Here is a 14781-nt window from a genome sequence, read left to right as displayed (position 1 = left end):
AGAATAATATAATGAAGACGTATAAGTAGTAGCAGTAAATGCAGGCGCGCGCCGCCGCCGCCGGCAATGGCCCGCTTCCAAGTACGATGTGGGGATGTTTTACCGGTGGGCGGCACCGTCTATAGCCGGTGGTCCCTGCGCGGGCCCCGCGAAGACGCGTTACGGGATCCACGTGGGCGAGGAGAGGGCACGTGTCGAGAGACCATTGGTGCAGGCTTTTGGGCTCGCATGCTAATATAAAAAGGGGAAAGCATAGGTTTGGCACTAAGCGAACGGAACGGGGAGAGGTGAGGGGGGCCCGGCAATGATGGCTGAAAGCATTGGGCCAACTGGAAAGGGCCACGTGGCAGGGATGGTCCACGTACTCATCGGGCGGCGCACCAAGCTTGCCGGCCGGGACTTTCGGTTGGCCGGCCGGCCGTAGATGAAAAGCGACCGGGATCTCTCGAAGGTTGCTTTAGTGGACAGTCGGTTCATAAGATCTCATAAATGCAATTCATTTCATTTCATTCTTCCTATTTAATGTTTTGTTTGTTTGCTTCTAGTTATTACCGTTGTAAGAAGTGAAGTTCATTTTGTTTTGGTTTCGCGCTCTTCGGTTGGAGGCTTGAAAGGTTGAAATATTTATTTGCTTCTTGTTTGTAAGAGGACCAGACAAGGGCACGCCACCTGAAAGTTGGTCCAAGTTTCGAAGCCTGTCCCCTCCTCTGAGATCTTACGTCACTGTGGGGTCGAAAGGAAATCCAGGCAGCTTGGTTTTATTCTTTTCATTTTAGTTTTTGCGGGCTCACTCATTTCTTCACTCATTTCTCTCTGCTTTTTCAAGCATTTGAGCTCTCACGCGCAAGTTTCAGGCCTTTTATGGAGTCCGGACCCAGTATTTTTTACATCTTCTTCGACCTCTCCTTGTGCTTGCGTTGAGGCTTTGTTGTTCCAGCGATTTCCACGCCTGAGGAGGTATATTATTTCTTTTTTCTGCTTATCTTGTTGAGGTTGATGATAGTCGTCAGGGCTGGGTGCAGTCATTTGTCTCCCACTTACAGCTGTTTAGGACCCTGCCTTATCGCTTTTGCCATTAAAATACTCTGCAGTTGTTTATGCATTCTTCAGATCCAAGATTGATCTTTTCTATTGGCTGTTTTCAGGTTCGCCTTTTGGCTCAGATCCCTAGTTTATTTGTGTTTTTATAAAGCATTGACGACTGGAAGCAAAGCTCCTCTTCTCTCCTTTCGTCTCGACAAGATTTTCGGAGAGGAAATTTTCGTGTTTCAGTGACGGCCACGGCCGATCCGGTCCTGCATTTGTGAAGATCATTGTTGCTGGACCTAAAGGCGCGGTTAATTTACGGCGCGGCTTTGTTAGTTTCAAGTTTGCCGCTCGACCGTAAATATCTCGTCAATTTAGTCTGGAGATCACGAATTGGACCGTAAATAGCTTGGCAATCTCCTCTGAATAGGTTTGTGATTGGTCCTTTTGATTGTTTTATGATGCATTATCATCGTAATTTGATTATTTTGCGCTGCATTATTATAGTAATTCGACTTTGATCTGTAATTGTGGACATTTTGATGTGATGCTGTGGAAATTTTCGTATCATTAGCAGATTCGATTGATATTTGCATTGCGAATTTGATTTCGGCAAATGTGCAGATAATTTGCGACACTTGATGGAGGAAAATGAACATTTCTTTCATTTTAAAGTTCAATTAGGGTTTCTTTGTTAAATAAACATGAAAGTTTCAAATAAATCTCGGTGTGAACTTGGAAGACCAATCCTTACAACCAGCACTTAGATGAGTCTCTTATTTAGCCAATCTGATATTTAGATTTTCTAGATTGAAGAGATTTCATGAATTTACGAACTTGCTGAGCACGACTAAATAGATCGCAGTTCTAAATTTAATTCAGCTGTTCGCATTATGTCACTGGAAATGAGAGTGAACAGAGAAGAAATCATCGTTCCGATGTTAACGAAGGATCTTTTGAGCGAACACAATAATCATTATTACGGATGGATAGATTTTGTTTCTCAGAAGTCACAGCTGCTTTCTTAAAGAAAGCAATACCAAACCTAGCACTTGTATTTATGTATTTAGATTTATATTAGTTAAGATACTAACTGAACGTAATCTAGCAATTTTCTCTTGTCCAGGTGAACATTCATGTCATGTATTTCTGATCACTGAACCACAAAAGTATCTCTGGCACTAAACTGCTGGAGATATAACTTGTTCTTTAGTGTTCCAGATTATGGAGTATTCCAGGCTGAGGAATATTTCCACCTTCCTATTCTTCCAATGAACCGGGGCATTCTGAGGCCACCGCTCCCATCCAAAACAAAGGTTTAAAACGCTGTCAAAAAAAATCTACTACGTACTTTGGGGTAAAGATATTCCCTTGAATCATTTTCCAAACCGATTCACGATGCCTTGACCATTTAGTAACCGAATTTTGATGTACAGCCATTCTTTCTTTTGAATAGTTGTGAAAAACGAAGTACTAAAGCTTGATTGATTTTAAGAACATAACCATGCCGTATTGCTCCATTTGCGGGTTTTTAAGTCAGTTTGAACGTACCAATTTTGGTCTATATAACCTCCACGTGGATTTTTCTTAGAAGATGGAGGAAAAGTAACTCGACAAGACCGAGTCATTCTGGGCGTAAATCGTGTCCTTATTGCTATGTTCTGTGCAGTGTGTGAGAATATACCTTTGGAAATTTGATGGGCATTTTAATCTTTTTAAGAAGAAACCACCCTTCTGCTTCCACCAGGTACAGTGTTACTATTTACATTGACCACGATTAGTGCGCACACGAGATGATCTACAGTGTATAAAAACAGTAGGGAAAATCGATTTGACCGTGGTATTGTTGTAATGACAATAGATCAAATGCTGTGATTTGGAATGATTTTTTAATGTTTTTCATGATTATTTTTTATTTTAATTATATGTTTTCATTTTAAATTTAGATCATTCTATTAATATGTTTACAAACTTAGGTTCAACATATACACAGTTAGAACCAGATTGTTGACACTATATTTTATGTTTGTTTTACCTTGCTTATCTAAATATAGACTACACTATATGCCATATTTTATGTTTGTTTTACTCTATTACATTCCCTACCATATGCCATACCGTCGCAGAAAACGATAGTAGGAAGTTTAACTTGTCATATAAGTAGGGGTATGTACCAATTAAGAGCTGTAACACTTAGAATTCAAGTGAGCATTTCGAAAATTCGAAGCCTGCATTAAATTTGGAAATAATCCAATTCGGCAACACTGGTTTCTTTCCGCCATTATTTTCTCGAAACTTCAAGAACCAAACTGGTGTAAACTCACCCAAAAACAGTATCATCTTCATCAATTATGGTGTTCATTTGTTGTGGTATTAAGGACCAGCCACATCCCTTGGGATAGCTTTAGAGTATATTTGATCTGATTATTCTGGCATAAATTCATAACAAATATACAAAGGTACCATGAAATTCCATGCTAGATTTTGTATTAAAGACAACCCTTCAAGAAGAGGGACCTCTTATCAACTAGTTTAAAACTGAAATTTCTATAAAAATTGGGTTTGCGAACCAAACAAATATTTAGAGCGACTCCAGCCTCTCAAGCACTTAAGAGTCTAAATAGTATAAAGACTTTTAGTAGGAGGAGCATTTAGTGGAATGTATGATAAGGCAGCTTGGCTGTCTTTTTTCCTACATCGAATTTAAGCAACGTAAGAGACCAAGAGTAGACTTGCATTAGACCCCACGGGTAGGCAAATGAAAGTGATAAGACATAGTGGATTCTACGTATATATGTTGAAAGTGAATATATGTCTAATTAATTTCAAACATTCTCTTATTTTAAACGAAACAGTTTATTTTTCACGGAGAAAAAGAAAAGAAATGTTTAATGTGGTAATTTCTTAGCTTATCTATTTAGGTGACGATTCATTGGGATTTGATGGGGTAGTTTTGAGTCATGGGAGATGGATCCTCCCCGTTCCCTATTCATGAAGGATAAGTAGATAAGATTTGATTCAAAACAAGCAGTTAGGTCCCTATGAATCATCACAAAATTCCTAAATTTCTGTGGGACAAGAGAATGGAATAAAATTTGCTTGTACGCCCGAGAGGACTAGTGGGGGAAAACAAGCTTTGGTAGGGTTTAAACAAAACCAAGAACTAATCTATCATCTCGATCGTCACATTTGGAAATAATTTAACATGTGTAAAATAAATAAGTTTACTGTCATACTGGTTTGGACTGTGTTCTATTATTTCCAATCTTTTAATATAGCTCTACTCAAGTTATACCTGATTTTGAGATGTTGCATTATAATGTTTTTTTAATTTAGCTTCATTCTAACAGTTTGTGAAATAGATATTAATGATATATTAGTGTTAATGCTTACTGAATGGCTTGCATGCCGACTAAATGTATCATGACTATCATCATATCCTTTAAGATCAACTTAATCATAATTCAATATAGTTTCCCATTTCCTTTCAATATTTCCATATTATTTAGCATGCCATACAGTGAGATGATTTTGATAAATCCAACAATCAACTTTTCGCCAAGTGATATTGTGATATAATTTAAAGAAGGTACACAAGGATTAAGTTCCAGTTGGATTAATGGAGTGGGAATGGTAGTGAGGTCAAATAAGCCTGTTGTCAAACATAAATACGAAGGCCATTTGGCAGGGCAAGGCGTGCTGTGTGTTTCCAACCGAGAGGCATTATCGAGATTCATAATGTAGTATTTGAAATTATTAGATGAACATCTCACAACTGTTAGATTGAAAAACTTATATTGATGCTTGGCGGCCTGGTGGAGTAGTTGATATAATGAGTTATTCCGACAAAGGCGACATGGTTGTCAAACAAAGCAGTGTTGTGGTTCTCTACGTTTGAATCTTGTTTATTGTCTTACTCACATTCTGCTCTGCCATGGACGCCGCTTTTCCTGACTTTGAACAGGAGAGATGCGCATGCTCGCGTGCATGTGAACAGAAACGTCATGTATGTGTATGTGTATCAATTTGTTACCGTGGCAATCGATGACTAGCAACTTTTTTTTGTCTCCTTTCTGTCGGAATCCGACAAAAAGAATGTGGGTACCATACACATGCATCTATATCCTTTGCCCTTGTTTCTTCTATCTTTTTTGGTGTTTGTTTTTTTCTTTTATTATCTTCCCAATGCGCACACTTCGTTCTATATTAAAAGGAAGCCTTTTTAGTCCTTTAATGCAACAGGATTCCACTGGCTCAAAGATTCCTCTTTTTCCTACAGTTCTCTGTGGACCGTTAAATTTCAATTAGAAACTTATGATTAACTGGTTACTTGCAGTCTTCTCTGTGAAATGTTTATATGCTGGGTCAAAAAAGTTACCAAAAATATGGTAATTAAAAAATAAGGTGAGCTGCTATGGATAAGGTTTGGCATTCCTGAAACAAAATGACATGATCGATTCTTTGCAAGTGGTAAGCTGATATTGTTTAAACCATGGTTACAAATCTAGGGCGAATACAGTATGTCTCTTTTTGAATTCAAGCAAATATGTACGAGATAATGTTAGCCATAGAAATTGCAGCCTGAGCTTAGTCGTTGTAACGTGCATTCCAAGACTTGAACCGTCGCAATCTTACTTTAGAAATCCGAATGAAGCTTCAATATTGTTCGTCCTTTATGAGTGAGCCTTTATGTCCATATCTCTTTGTACTCCTTGTAGCCTAAAACACATTGGAGAGAGTTCAATTTTTATTCTTCTGCAGCCACCAAAAACAAAATGATCTTCACTGAATTGCACGTTAAATTATGTGATGTATCTTTCAAAGTGAATGAAGCTTTAAGGCAGTAGGATTAGACAATACTCACATGGAGTATACAAGAGGCTATTATCAATCCGTATGGAGGAATATAAACTTTTCTGCTATCAAACAATCTTACGGCATATTTATTGTAAAGTTGTAATATAAGACTGTCGATTTCAGCTCTGTTAAAAGAGGCGTATCGTAAAGTTCAATTTATGTATCAGCAACATTATTGGAAGGATCCATTCTCTTCCTAATTCAAACTTTTCTTCCAGTTTTTTGTTTGCTTACTTTTGCAGCCTTTCTATTGTGTGTGGTGCAATGGATGTACTGAAATTTAAAATGACTATGCTTAGATTTTTGTGATGTTTTCTATTTAGCGCAAGATAAATTTCCTCTCGCAGTGCATCCTTACGTTTCTACCAGTTAATTTGTTAGAAGGCCGTCCATGTAATTGAGCTGTATAGTTCAATTACCTCAAACTGAATGCATTTGAAGATTCTTCAATTTTTCTTTATAAATTTTTGTTCGCTTTGAAGTTCGATAAATTTTTTGACTTCCTTTAAAGTATGAACCTTGTTTTGTGCAGGTATTAATTCTCAAAAATGGATAGTACGCAGTCTCATGTTCCTCCAGGATTTAGGTTCCATCCCACGGATGAAGAGCTCGTAGATTATTATCTTAAGAAGAAAGTTGCATCTAAAAGAATTGATTTGGACGTCATTAGAGACATTGATCTTTACAGACTTGAGCCCTGGGATCTCCAAGGTATAGATTACATCTCTAGACCATGAAGATTGAAGCATTTTGTTTACAAAAAATATTACCATTATCTTTATGTAATTTGATTACAAAAGTTATAGACTACAATAATTTATGTACATTTGTCTGTTAACAGAGCGGTGCAGGATAGGTTATGAAGAACAAACTGAATGGTACTTCTTCAGTCATAAGGATAAGAAGTATCCCACAGGAACACGAACAAATAGGGCTACTGTAGCTGGTTTTTGGAAAGCCACAGGCAGAGACAAAGCAATTTACGCAAAGATGAAACTCATTGGCATGAGAAAGACATTGGTGTTCTACAAAGGCCGTGCACCCAACGGTCAGAAAACTGACTGGATCATGCATGAATACAGGCTTGAGACAGACGAGAATGGCCCTCCACAGGCAAGTACATTATGAATTTTTACTACTGTATAGGGAATAATATTTGTCCACTTCAGAGCAGGAAAAATGTTGGAATGGACGGTCTTCTAGCAAGTACGGATCTTTTGACTAGTTTAGTTTTTCAAGACTCAATTTTACACTGGGGTTGGTTTGATGAGCTTTTGACTAGTTTAGTTTTTCAAGATTCAATTTTACACTGGGATTGATTACCTTGTCACTTGATGAGTTGCGGTGAATGTCTATTTTTATTAATAGATTTAAATTTTGGAAACGACATGGCTCATAAATGGTTTTTTTAATTGCTATCGTGGAAACTTAATGGTTTTTAATTTGTCACTGAAAAAATAAAAAAATTTAATTACTAATCAGACAGTAAATCATTATTTAGTAATGAGAGTTATGCTCAAAATAAGTTTTATTGTGAATCTTTGGATAAGGATTTACTTTGAAATAGTGCTAGAGTGAGCCACTAGAAATGGAAAATAAAAATAAAAATACTATAATTAGCTTATTAAAAATAGTTAATCGTATTACATTATATTAGATAAATTTTAATATTATAAAAGGGCTTATTTTGAAATTTGTTTGGAATTAACTGTTAGTCAAGGAGTATAGTGAAATATAATTGATTAAATGATAATTAATTATCTAATGTATTTTGAAAAACTGTTTAAAATATATCTTAGTAGTAATTGAAATGTAAATGTAATTTGAAAAACTGCTCAAAACAAAGCTTAGTAGTAATTGAACTGCAAATTTTAATAAAAAATTTAATTAAAAAGTTTATGCTGTTTCTAGATTAGAAAGCGTGTTAGTTTTCCATTAATACACTCCGAACTTAATAAAACCAATACACAATGAAAGCAATCCAATTCAGAAGCAATATCAGAAAAATTTAAATTATAGAATATGGACTTTACATCAACTGTTAATTTGTTCGTAGCTTTTATTTTCCAGGAACCTTGAAGTCGCTAATACATTTTCCATTCTGATCTTATCAGGAAGAAGGATGGGTTGTTTGCCGTGCCTTCAAGAAACGAACCAGTGTCCATAACAAGCTCAAAGTAATAGATTTGGACTCAGCTTCTTTTTACGAAGACCAGTCCGCTTTCTTACCTGATCTAGATTCTGCAAACACCAACTTTACACAAGGACTACACCAACTTGGGTACCAACATCCATTTCCCTGCAAGCAAGAGCTTGAACAACTTGACTACCAACAATTTCAGCATGACCCATTTCTCCAACTGCCTCAACTGGAGAGCCCAAAACTTGCTTGTAACGCTAACTCCTCCTCAACTTCAGCTGACAGGAGGCCCGAATACAACGAATACTCCATGACTCGTTTGTTAGAGTCTGCTAACATAGAGGACCTTCTAGCCCAGTCAGCGCGCACTTCAATAGTACAACAGCAACAAATTATGGGCCCAATGTATAACATGGAAGAGCAGGTCACAGACTGGAGAATGCTGGACAAATTTGTAGCATCACAGCTCAGTCAGAGTCCGGATGAATTTTCTGATGAAGTGAGTGCTTTATATAATCCCATTTCATCTGATATGCAGACCTTAGTTCGCCGTCAGAATAGGCTGCCACAAACACCTGATTATACAGCAGCGTCCAGCTCTAACTGTGATGACAACATATGGGTATTCGGTAAATAAGTCGGATTGTGAAAGCCTTTCCTTTCAATTGATTAAGTTGTCATGTAAATAACAATCAAGACCGCGTACAAGGAAAGCATGCAATGCAGCTCTATCTGTCAGTAGTCCTGATGGGAATGGGGGATGGTGACGTAGCAATAATATTTAACTGTGCACAAGGTAATAGGGGGGATAGAGGCTCGGATTGCAATTTAACTCTCTGAGTTCTCTATATCATTCACTTAAGGGAAATGTATTAATAAACATTCTGCAGGATTTGTTCTAAAGTGTATCTTATCAGAATTCATAGTTGTTAGGGTTCGTCCTTTAACAGTCTGCTGACAGGTTTATGTGACTGTGTGTCTACGTGTTTCAATCTAGAAATAAATAAATACAGGACTTTGAGTGAACATGGAATGTGTGTAAGAATCTTCCCCCTTTTAAAATGCGAGCTTTTAAAGATCATCTGGTACAAACGGACATCAAAGGTTTGAATGTGATCTCAATGTCTCTGCGCATCACTTTTGTCTTCTGGTATTGTTTGTCATGCTCCGTTATATGGCGCATAGCCAAAGTTTTAACTGATTGCCTGCATGGAGTTACAGAACGTTGTTCCAATCATTAGATTTAAAATGGTGTATGACGTAAATAGTAATTAATGAAAAATGGTGTTATATAGCTTGCTGAGTAAACTGATAACGTGCACTATCGAGATGTAACAGTAATCAGTTGATAAACGATGAAATTTGCAGGTGTGCTGTAAATGCTTTCTGTTTGTCGCTTTTTACTAGATTCAACTTCCCGCCGTTAAAACTATGAAACAGACACATTGTAAAACGAACTCCAACTTTTCCAATATAAATCGAAGAAAAATAGACAATCTACACAGAAAGAGCTTTGCATATTTGCTAAGAAACTCTGGGAGGGTTTTCACATTGCGTTCTGGATCCATGCATAAAAACAAATATGATTTTCATTATATTTATCTGGGAAAATAATATTTTCACACTTCCCATTTAATTCGAAATGTGGTTCTCAGCGCTGACATACGTCGATACCGGCGTGAAAATCTAAAAAGAAAAGAAAAATGCTCTACTTCCATTTGGTTGCCGTTAAGAAGAAGATGAAAAACTATGAACAGTGACTGAATTCCTGATAAACACTGCGGAAGAGAAAATTTCTCATCCATTTCCATTAATTTCCTTTTTAAAATCTAGTACCATTTACACGTCGTAATCTGAACTTGTTATATTAGTTATTTTTAATTTATTCTAAACGTCTTCGTATATTAATTTCTAATTAATGTTTAAGAATTTTCAAATCTCATATTATATCAATATATTTCTATTGTAGTTCTATATTGTTATTACTGTTTGCTCAGTTTCTGGGGTTACTGTTTCTACAGTGGCTGTTAAAGTTTTGTTTTTTTCTCTGTTTAGGACGTTATAAAAAATTAAATTAGATTAACTTATTGTTTTTTAATAATAAACATTTAATACTGCTACCAAATGAAAATCATAATTAATATAATATATTCGACTATTTAAACTTTTCCCTGAATAGTGAGCAAAACAATTTCTTGTGAAAACACACGGATCTAACAGTCTTTTGGTTGGAAGTTTGTATATGGTACGTTAGTGCATCTTGTCAAAAGTGGTGATGATAGTTTTCAAGAAATATCTCAGCATCTCAATGTACACCTATTACATATGACTACTGTATAATAAATACATCTGGGGTAGCTTTAATGGGTTTTGTTGTAGAAGCCTTATAAGTCAAAAGGACCCCACGGTAAAGTTCGTTAAACACAACAGTGCTAAATATACAGCACTAATACACACCAAATCAGCCCTCGGAATATGAAGTGGGAAGACGTTTCCACTACCGATATAGATTTTGTTCGTCAACCGACTAAAAAAGCGAAGAAATATGTATCCACGGTAAAAGACCAGGATTGACATGGCATGTAACAATTCATCAGCTTTGGCCGTACGTAAATGTCACATCTTATGTTCTAGTCAAAAGATTGTCATCATAACATCTTCATATCATCAATATATTCGATTCCATGTACAGTAAAACTTGTGCTTTCCAATCTATTTTGAATGGTTATCTTAGAAGTTCAATCTGAATTACAAATATTTATAGATTTTTTCTTCAAATCCGCACATGAAGAAATTGTAGGTAACTTTCAAATCAATATTTTCACTCAAATTATATCTCCCCTCAAATTGTTCAATGTAAAATAAATCATCTTCACTCAAATTGTTGAATATTAGAATTAAAAAATCTTCATTCAGATTCGGAGATCAATTTCCATATATCTGATAAGGACTAGAGTGCTTTGAAGGGCAATTTATCCTCCCCAATAATCACTTTTAAGGAATTTGTCAATGAAAATTCTGACGGCAATAAAATTGATAAGTAGGAGATGATTTCCACAGCTAGTCAAATTGTGATGTGAATATCAGGATTTAACTGTGTGATTTTGAGTCAAACTCGATGACCCATGTTTCATGAGTAGTGATTCAACATGAATCCATCTCTCATGACAATAAATGGAACACTTAGCACTCATTGGATCTAGGTGATGCTCATTTGGCAATAAAATTGACAAAACATGCAAATTTGGGGATGAAAAACTCTCTTCTATTGACAGGTTAAATGTTTTACTTGAGCTAAATCCAGAGCACAGATGCGGAAAATTGGAGGCAAAGCACATACAAGTTTGCAATTTATCCTCACATTTAAACATTTCATTTCAATTAGCGAACTCCAATTCAGTTTGAGATCCCTCCCTAGTGAATGGAGTAAATTTGGCTGGATCGGGTAAGAGCACAGAAGTTCTTCAGGCATATAAACGTTATAGTACAGATGTGAAAGATTCTGAAATGAACAGTGCAACACTAGTAGTGGGGTATGCAGGTATGTCGTTGGGATGAGTTTTTAGGACTAGGAACAATGGGCTTCAATTTTGGGATGGCAAGGGGACAGAGAGATGGTTGCTAGGGGAGGACAAGGTAAGGAGGGGTGTTGTATGCTATACATATAGAACTTGAAATGGTAGATATGAAATGATATTTCAATATATCATACTAAATTGAAATAATTGAACATGATAAAATTGCAAGACCAATTAGAACTAAAATACTGAACATTCAACATAGTAACAAAATACATACCCAATAGTAATATTCAAAAATCAAAATTCAATTGAAAACAAAGTACTCATCCCATACTCCAAATACCCAAAAAAAAAAAAAAAAATCTCACAAATACTTCTTAGGAGAGGGTGGGAGTCCCCATATTCATAAATGAAATAATTATGCTATTACTGTAAAAGATCGGTGTGGCAACAAAGGTCTTCATTTACACAGGCTCTTTTTTAACAATGACTTAAAGCCCTGCCATCAACATAAAGCGTCCAAGATAAAAATTTAAAGCAGGCGAGAATATGGAGCCCTGCATCAGCAATAAAGCCTCTAAAAGGAAAATTCTAACAAGGAAGCTCAGCAACGCTACTGAAACTCAAGTTTATTTCTCATAAGTGTTTTCAACTATGAGGCTGAAAAAAAACACTAAAATTCTCAAATGAAGCTTAAAAAGACATTGCTAACTCTCAATATAAAAAATTAAAGCTGCCAAAACTTAACAAACATGAAGCCTTACCAGTAGACCAGCAGCCGATTCTCTTAGCTCCTCCAAAATTAACAGCCGCACCGTTCTTCAACTTCATAATTATGACCTAAATTGATCTGTTTTCCCTCTTTTGATTTTTACAAACCCTGACCCAAAATAACTTTTTTTAACCAGGCACATTTTAATAGTGATATTAAAAGAGCAACTCTATTTTCATCACCGCCGGACGCTGTAACTTCTCCACGGAGATTTAAGTTCACACTGCAGCCCTCGTGACGCCAACAATAAACCCTTCAAGAACTTTACCTTCATAAGGGAAAACCTGAAGAAAAACCCTGTAAAGATTTGACAGAAACATACTCTCTCACAAAGGAAAGCCACGTCTCATCTCTCATCAACATTCATTTGCTTACACTGTCAACAGCAATGGTATCATATCGTTCGAAGTCTCAGTAAATGAAAGAAAAGCTTCTACCAGGCACATATCATTAATATCACCGGAAGCATGAAATGAATTATTTTTCTTTACAAATTTTCATCACCGCCAGACGCTGTAAATTCTCCGCACCGAGCAGAATTCGAACTGCAGACCTCGCGCCCGCCAAGAATTGACCAGTTTTCCCTCTTGTGATATTCACAAGCCATGATTGGAAAATAAAATCTTTTACCAGGCACATCAATAATATCACCAGCCAGAAGCACGAAATGACAATTCCTCATTTCTTGAATATTTTCATCACCTTCAGAGGCTGCAACTTCTTCCCGCATATTTGAATTTAAACTGCAGTTAGCTCGCCGAGAATAAACCCTTGAACTTAACCTTCCTTTACAAAAAGAAAAACGAAGAAAAATACTGTGATATCTCATGAAGGCTTGCCAAAGATATACGCTCTCACAAAGGACAGCTACATCTCATCTCATCTCAGACAATTATTCAAATTCTTAACACTTCCAACAATAATGATACCCTATTGTTCGCACAAAGACCAGCACATGAACTAAAATATTTCCTTTTCCAGGCAAATATCAATAATATTACCAGAAGCACGAAATGAAAGTTTCTTCTTACAAATCCCTGTAAATTCTCCGCAAAGATTCAAATTCTAAACACAGGCCTCGCGACCGCCATGAATAAACCTCTACTACAACTTCACCTTCCATTACAAGTGAAAATCCAAAGAGAAATAAAAATCTTCTGTCATAAAGAATTGGCAGCAATTTATGTGCTCCCAAAGGAGAGCCACATCTCATCCAATCACACATCATTATTCATTTTCTTAACGCTGTAAAAAGTAACGGTGCGTATTGTTCACAGAAAGCGCACTAAACGAAAGAATTTAAATATTTGAAGGCACATACCAATAATATTATCAGAAGCATAAAAATTTAAACTTCTCGCAAATTTTCATCACCTCCAGACGCTGCAACTTCTCCACACAGATTTAAATTCAAACCGCAGACCTCGCGCCCGCCATGAGTAAACCCTCACAAGAACATTACCCTCCTTCACAACTGAAAATCCAAAGAAAAATACAATGTTTTCTCATAATGAATTTGGAGCAATTTAAGCGCTCCCAAAGGAGAGCCACATCTCATCTCGTCACAAACCATTATTCATTTTCTTATCACTGTAAAAAATTACCGTGCGTATTGTTCACAGAAAACGCAGTACACGAAATAATTTAAATATTTGAATTTGCACATATCAATAATATTACCAGAAGCATAAAAATTCAAACTTCTCACAATTTTTCATCACCGCCACACGCTGCAACTTCTCCACGGAGATTTAAATTCAAACCGCAGACCTCGCGCCCGCCATGAATAAACCCTCACAGGAACATTACCTTCCTTTACAAGCGAAAAACAAGAATTTAAATATTTGAATTTGCACAGACCATAGTACCAGAAGCATAAAAATTTAAACTTCTCACAAAATTTCATCACCGCCAGACGCTGCAACTTCTCCACAGAGATTTGAATTCAAACTGCACCAAGAGTAAACCCTCTCAAGAACTTTACCTTTCTTTACAAGCGAAAAAGAAAAAGAACGCAAAAACACTGTATTACCTCATAAGATTCAGCGATAACATAGACTCTCACAAATGAAAAGCACGTCTCCTCTCATCTCATCTAATCTAATATCATCACTCATTTTTTCAGCAATAATGCTGTCGTGTTGTTCGCACAAAGCGCAGTACCTTCCTGAAATTCGCTCAGAAGCCAAAACTATAATGAGAGCAATTTGACCAAAAACGTCATTCCCGTTGAAACATGAAGCTGGTTATTTGATAATACCGCACGTAGGTTTTGACTTTCGAAGCCATGGCCTTCCTGTACAGTATCACCCACTCCACTCTCCTTTATTCTCTTTCCACACATTCCCGCACTATTGAAATTCCACTTATTCAACCTCCAAATTGGCAAAGATCCCTCCAAATTTAGCCCCAACTAAATGACAGATTCCTGAATTGAAAAGCGCCCTAAGTCCCACCACCATATC

At 36.6% G+C, this 14781-nt stretch overlaps 1 protein-coding gene and 1 long non-coding RNA gene across 2 annotated transcripts; one reads left to right on the top strand and one right to left on the bottom strand.

Annotated features, from left to right (window-relative positions):
* Positions 1-547: 547 nt before the first annotated feature.
* LOC149530722 (NAC domain-containing protein 105-like) lies at positions 548-9049 on the top strand. Its single transcript, XM_089809439.1, has 5 exons — positions 548-957; positions 1146-1456; positions 6416-6594; positions 6725-6996; positions 7998-9049. The coding sequence occupies exons 3-5, from the start codon at positions 6432-6434 to the stop codon at positions 8658-8660; spliced, it is 1098 nt and encodes a 365-aa protein (XP_089665565.1). The 5' UTR covers positions 548-957; positions 1146-1456; positions 6416-6431; the 3' UTR covers positions 8661-9049.
* Positions 7880-14520, bottom strand: LOC149530721 (uncharacterized). Its single transcript, XR_016358607.1, has 6 exons — positions 14349-14520; positions 14213-14266; positions 13997-14129; positions 13638-13790; positions 12309-13102; positions 7880-9228 (listed from the first exon to the last, which is right to left on the bottom strand). It is a non-coding gene; the product is annotated as an uncharacterized LOC149530721 (long non-coding RNA).
* Positions 14521-14781: the final 261 nt, after the last annotated feature.

Source organism: Cupressus sempervirens, chromosome 11, assembly GCF_028749045.1.
Source record: "Cupressus sempervirens isolate cs-2001-9-10 chromosome 11, ASM2874904v1, whole genome shotgun sequence".
Classification (NCBI taxonomy): domain Eukaryota; kingdom Viridiplantae; phylum Streptophyta; class Pinopsida; order Cupressales; family Cupressaceae; genus Cupressus; species Cupressus sempervirens.
This window is presented reverse-complemented; position numbering and strand designations above follow the sequence as displayed.

Bases quoted from the DNA above. Each gene is read 5' to 3' on its own strand.
- LOC149530722 (XM_089809439.1), top strand. From the start codon at position 6,432: ATGGATAGTACGCAGTCTCATGTTCCTCCAGGATTTAGGTTCCATCCC. The intron at 6,595-6,724 runs GTATAGATTACA...GTCTGTTAACAG, and splicing joins TGAGCCCTGGGATCTCCAAG to AGCGGTGCAGGATAGGTTAT. The intron at 6,997-7,997 runs GCAAGTACATTA...TGATCTTATCAG, and splicing joins ACGAGAATGGCCCTCCACAG to GAAGAAGGATGGGTTGTTTG.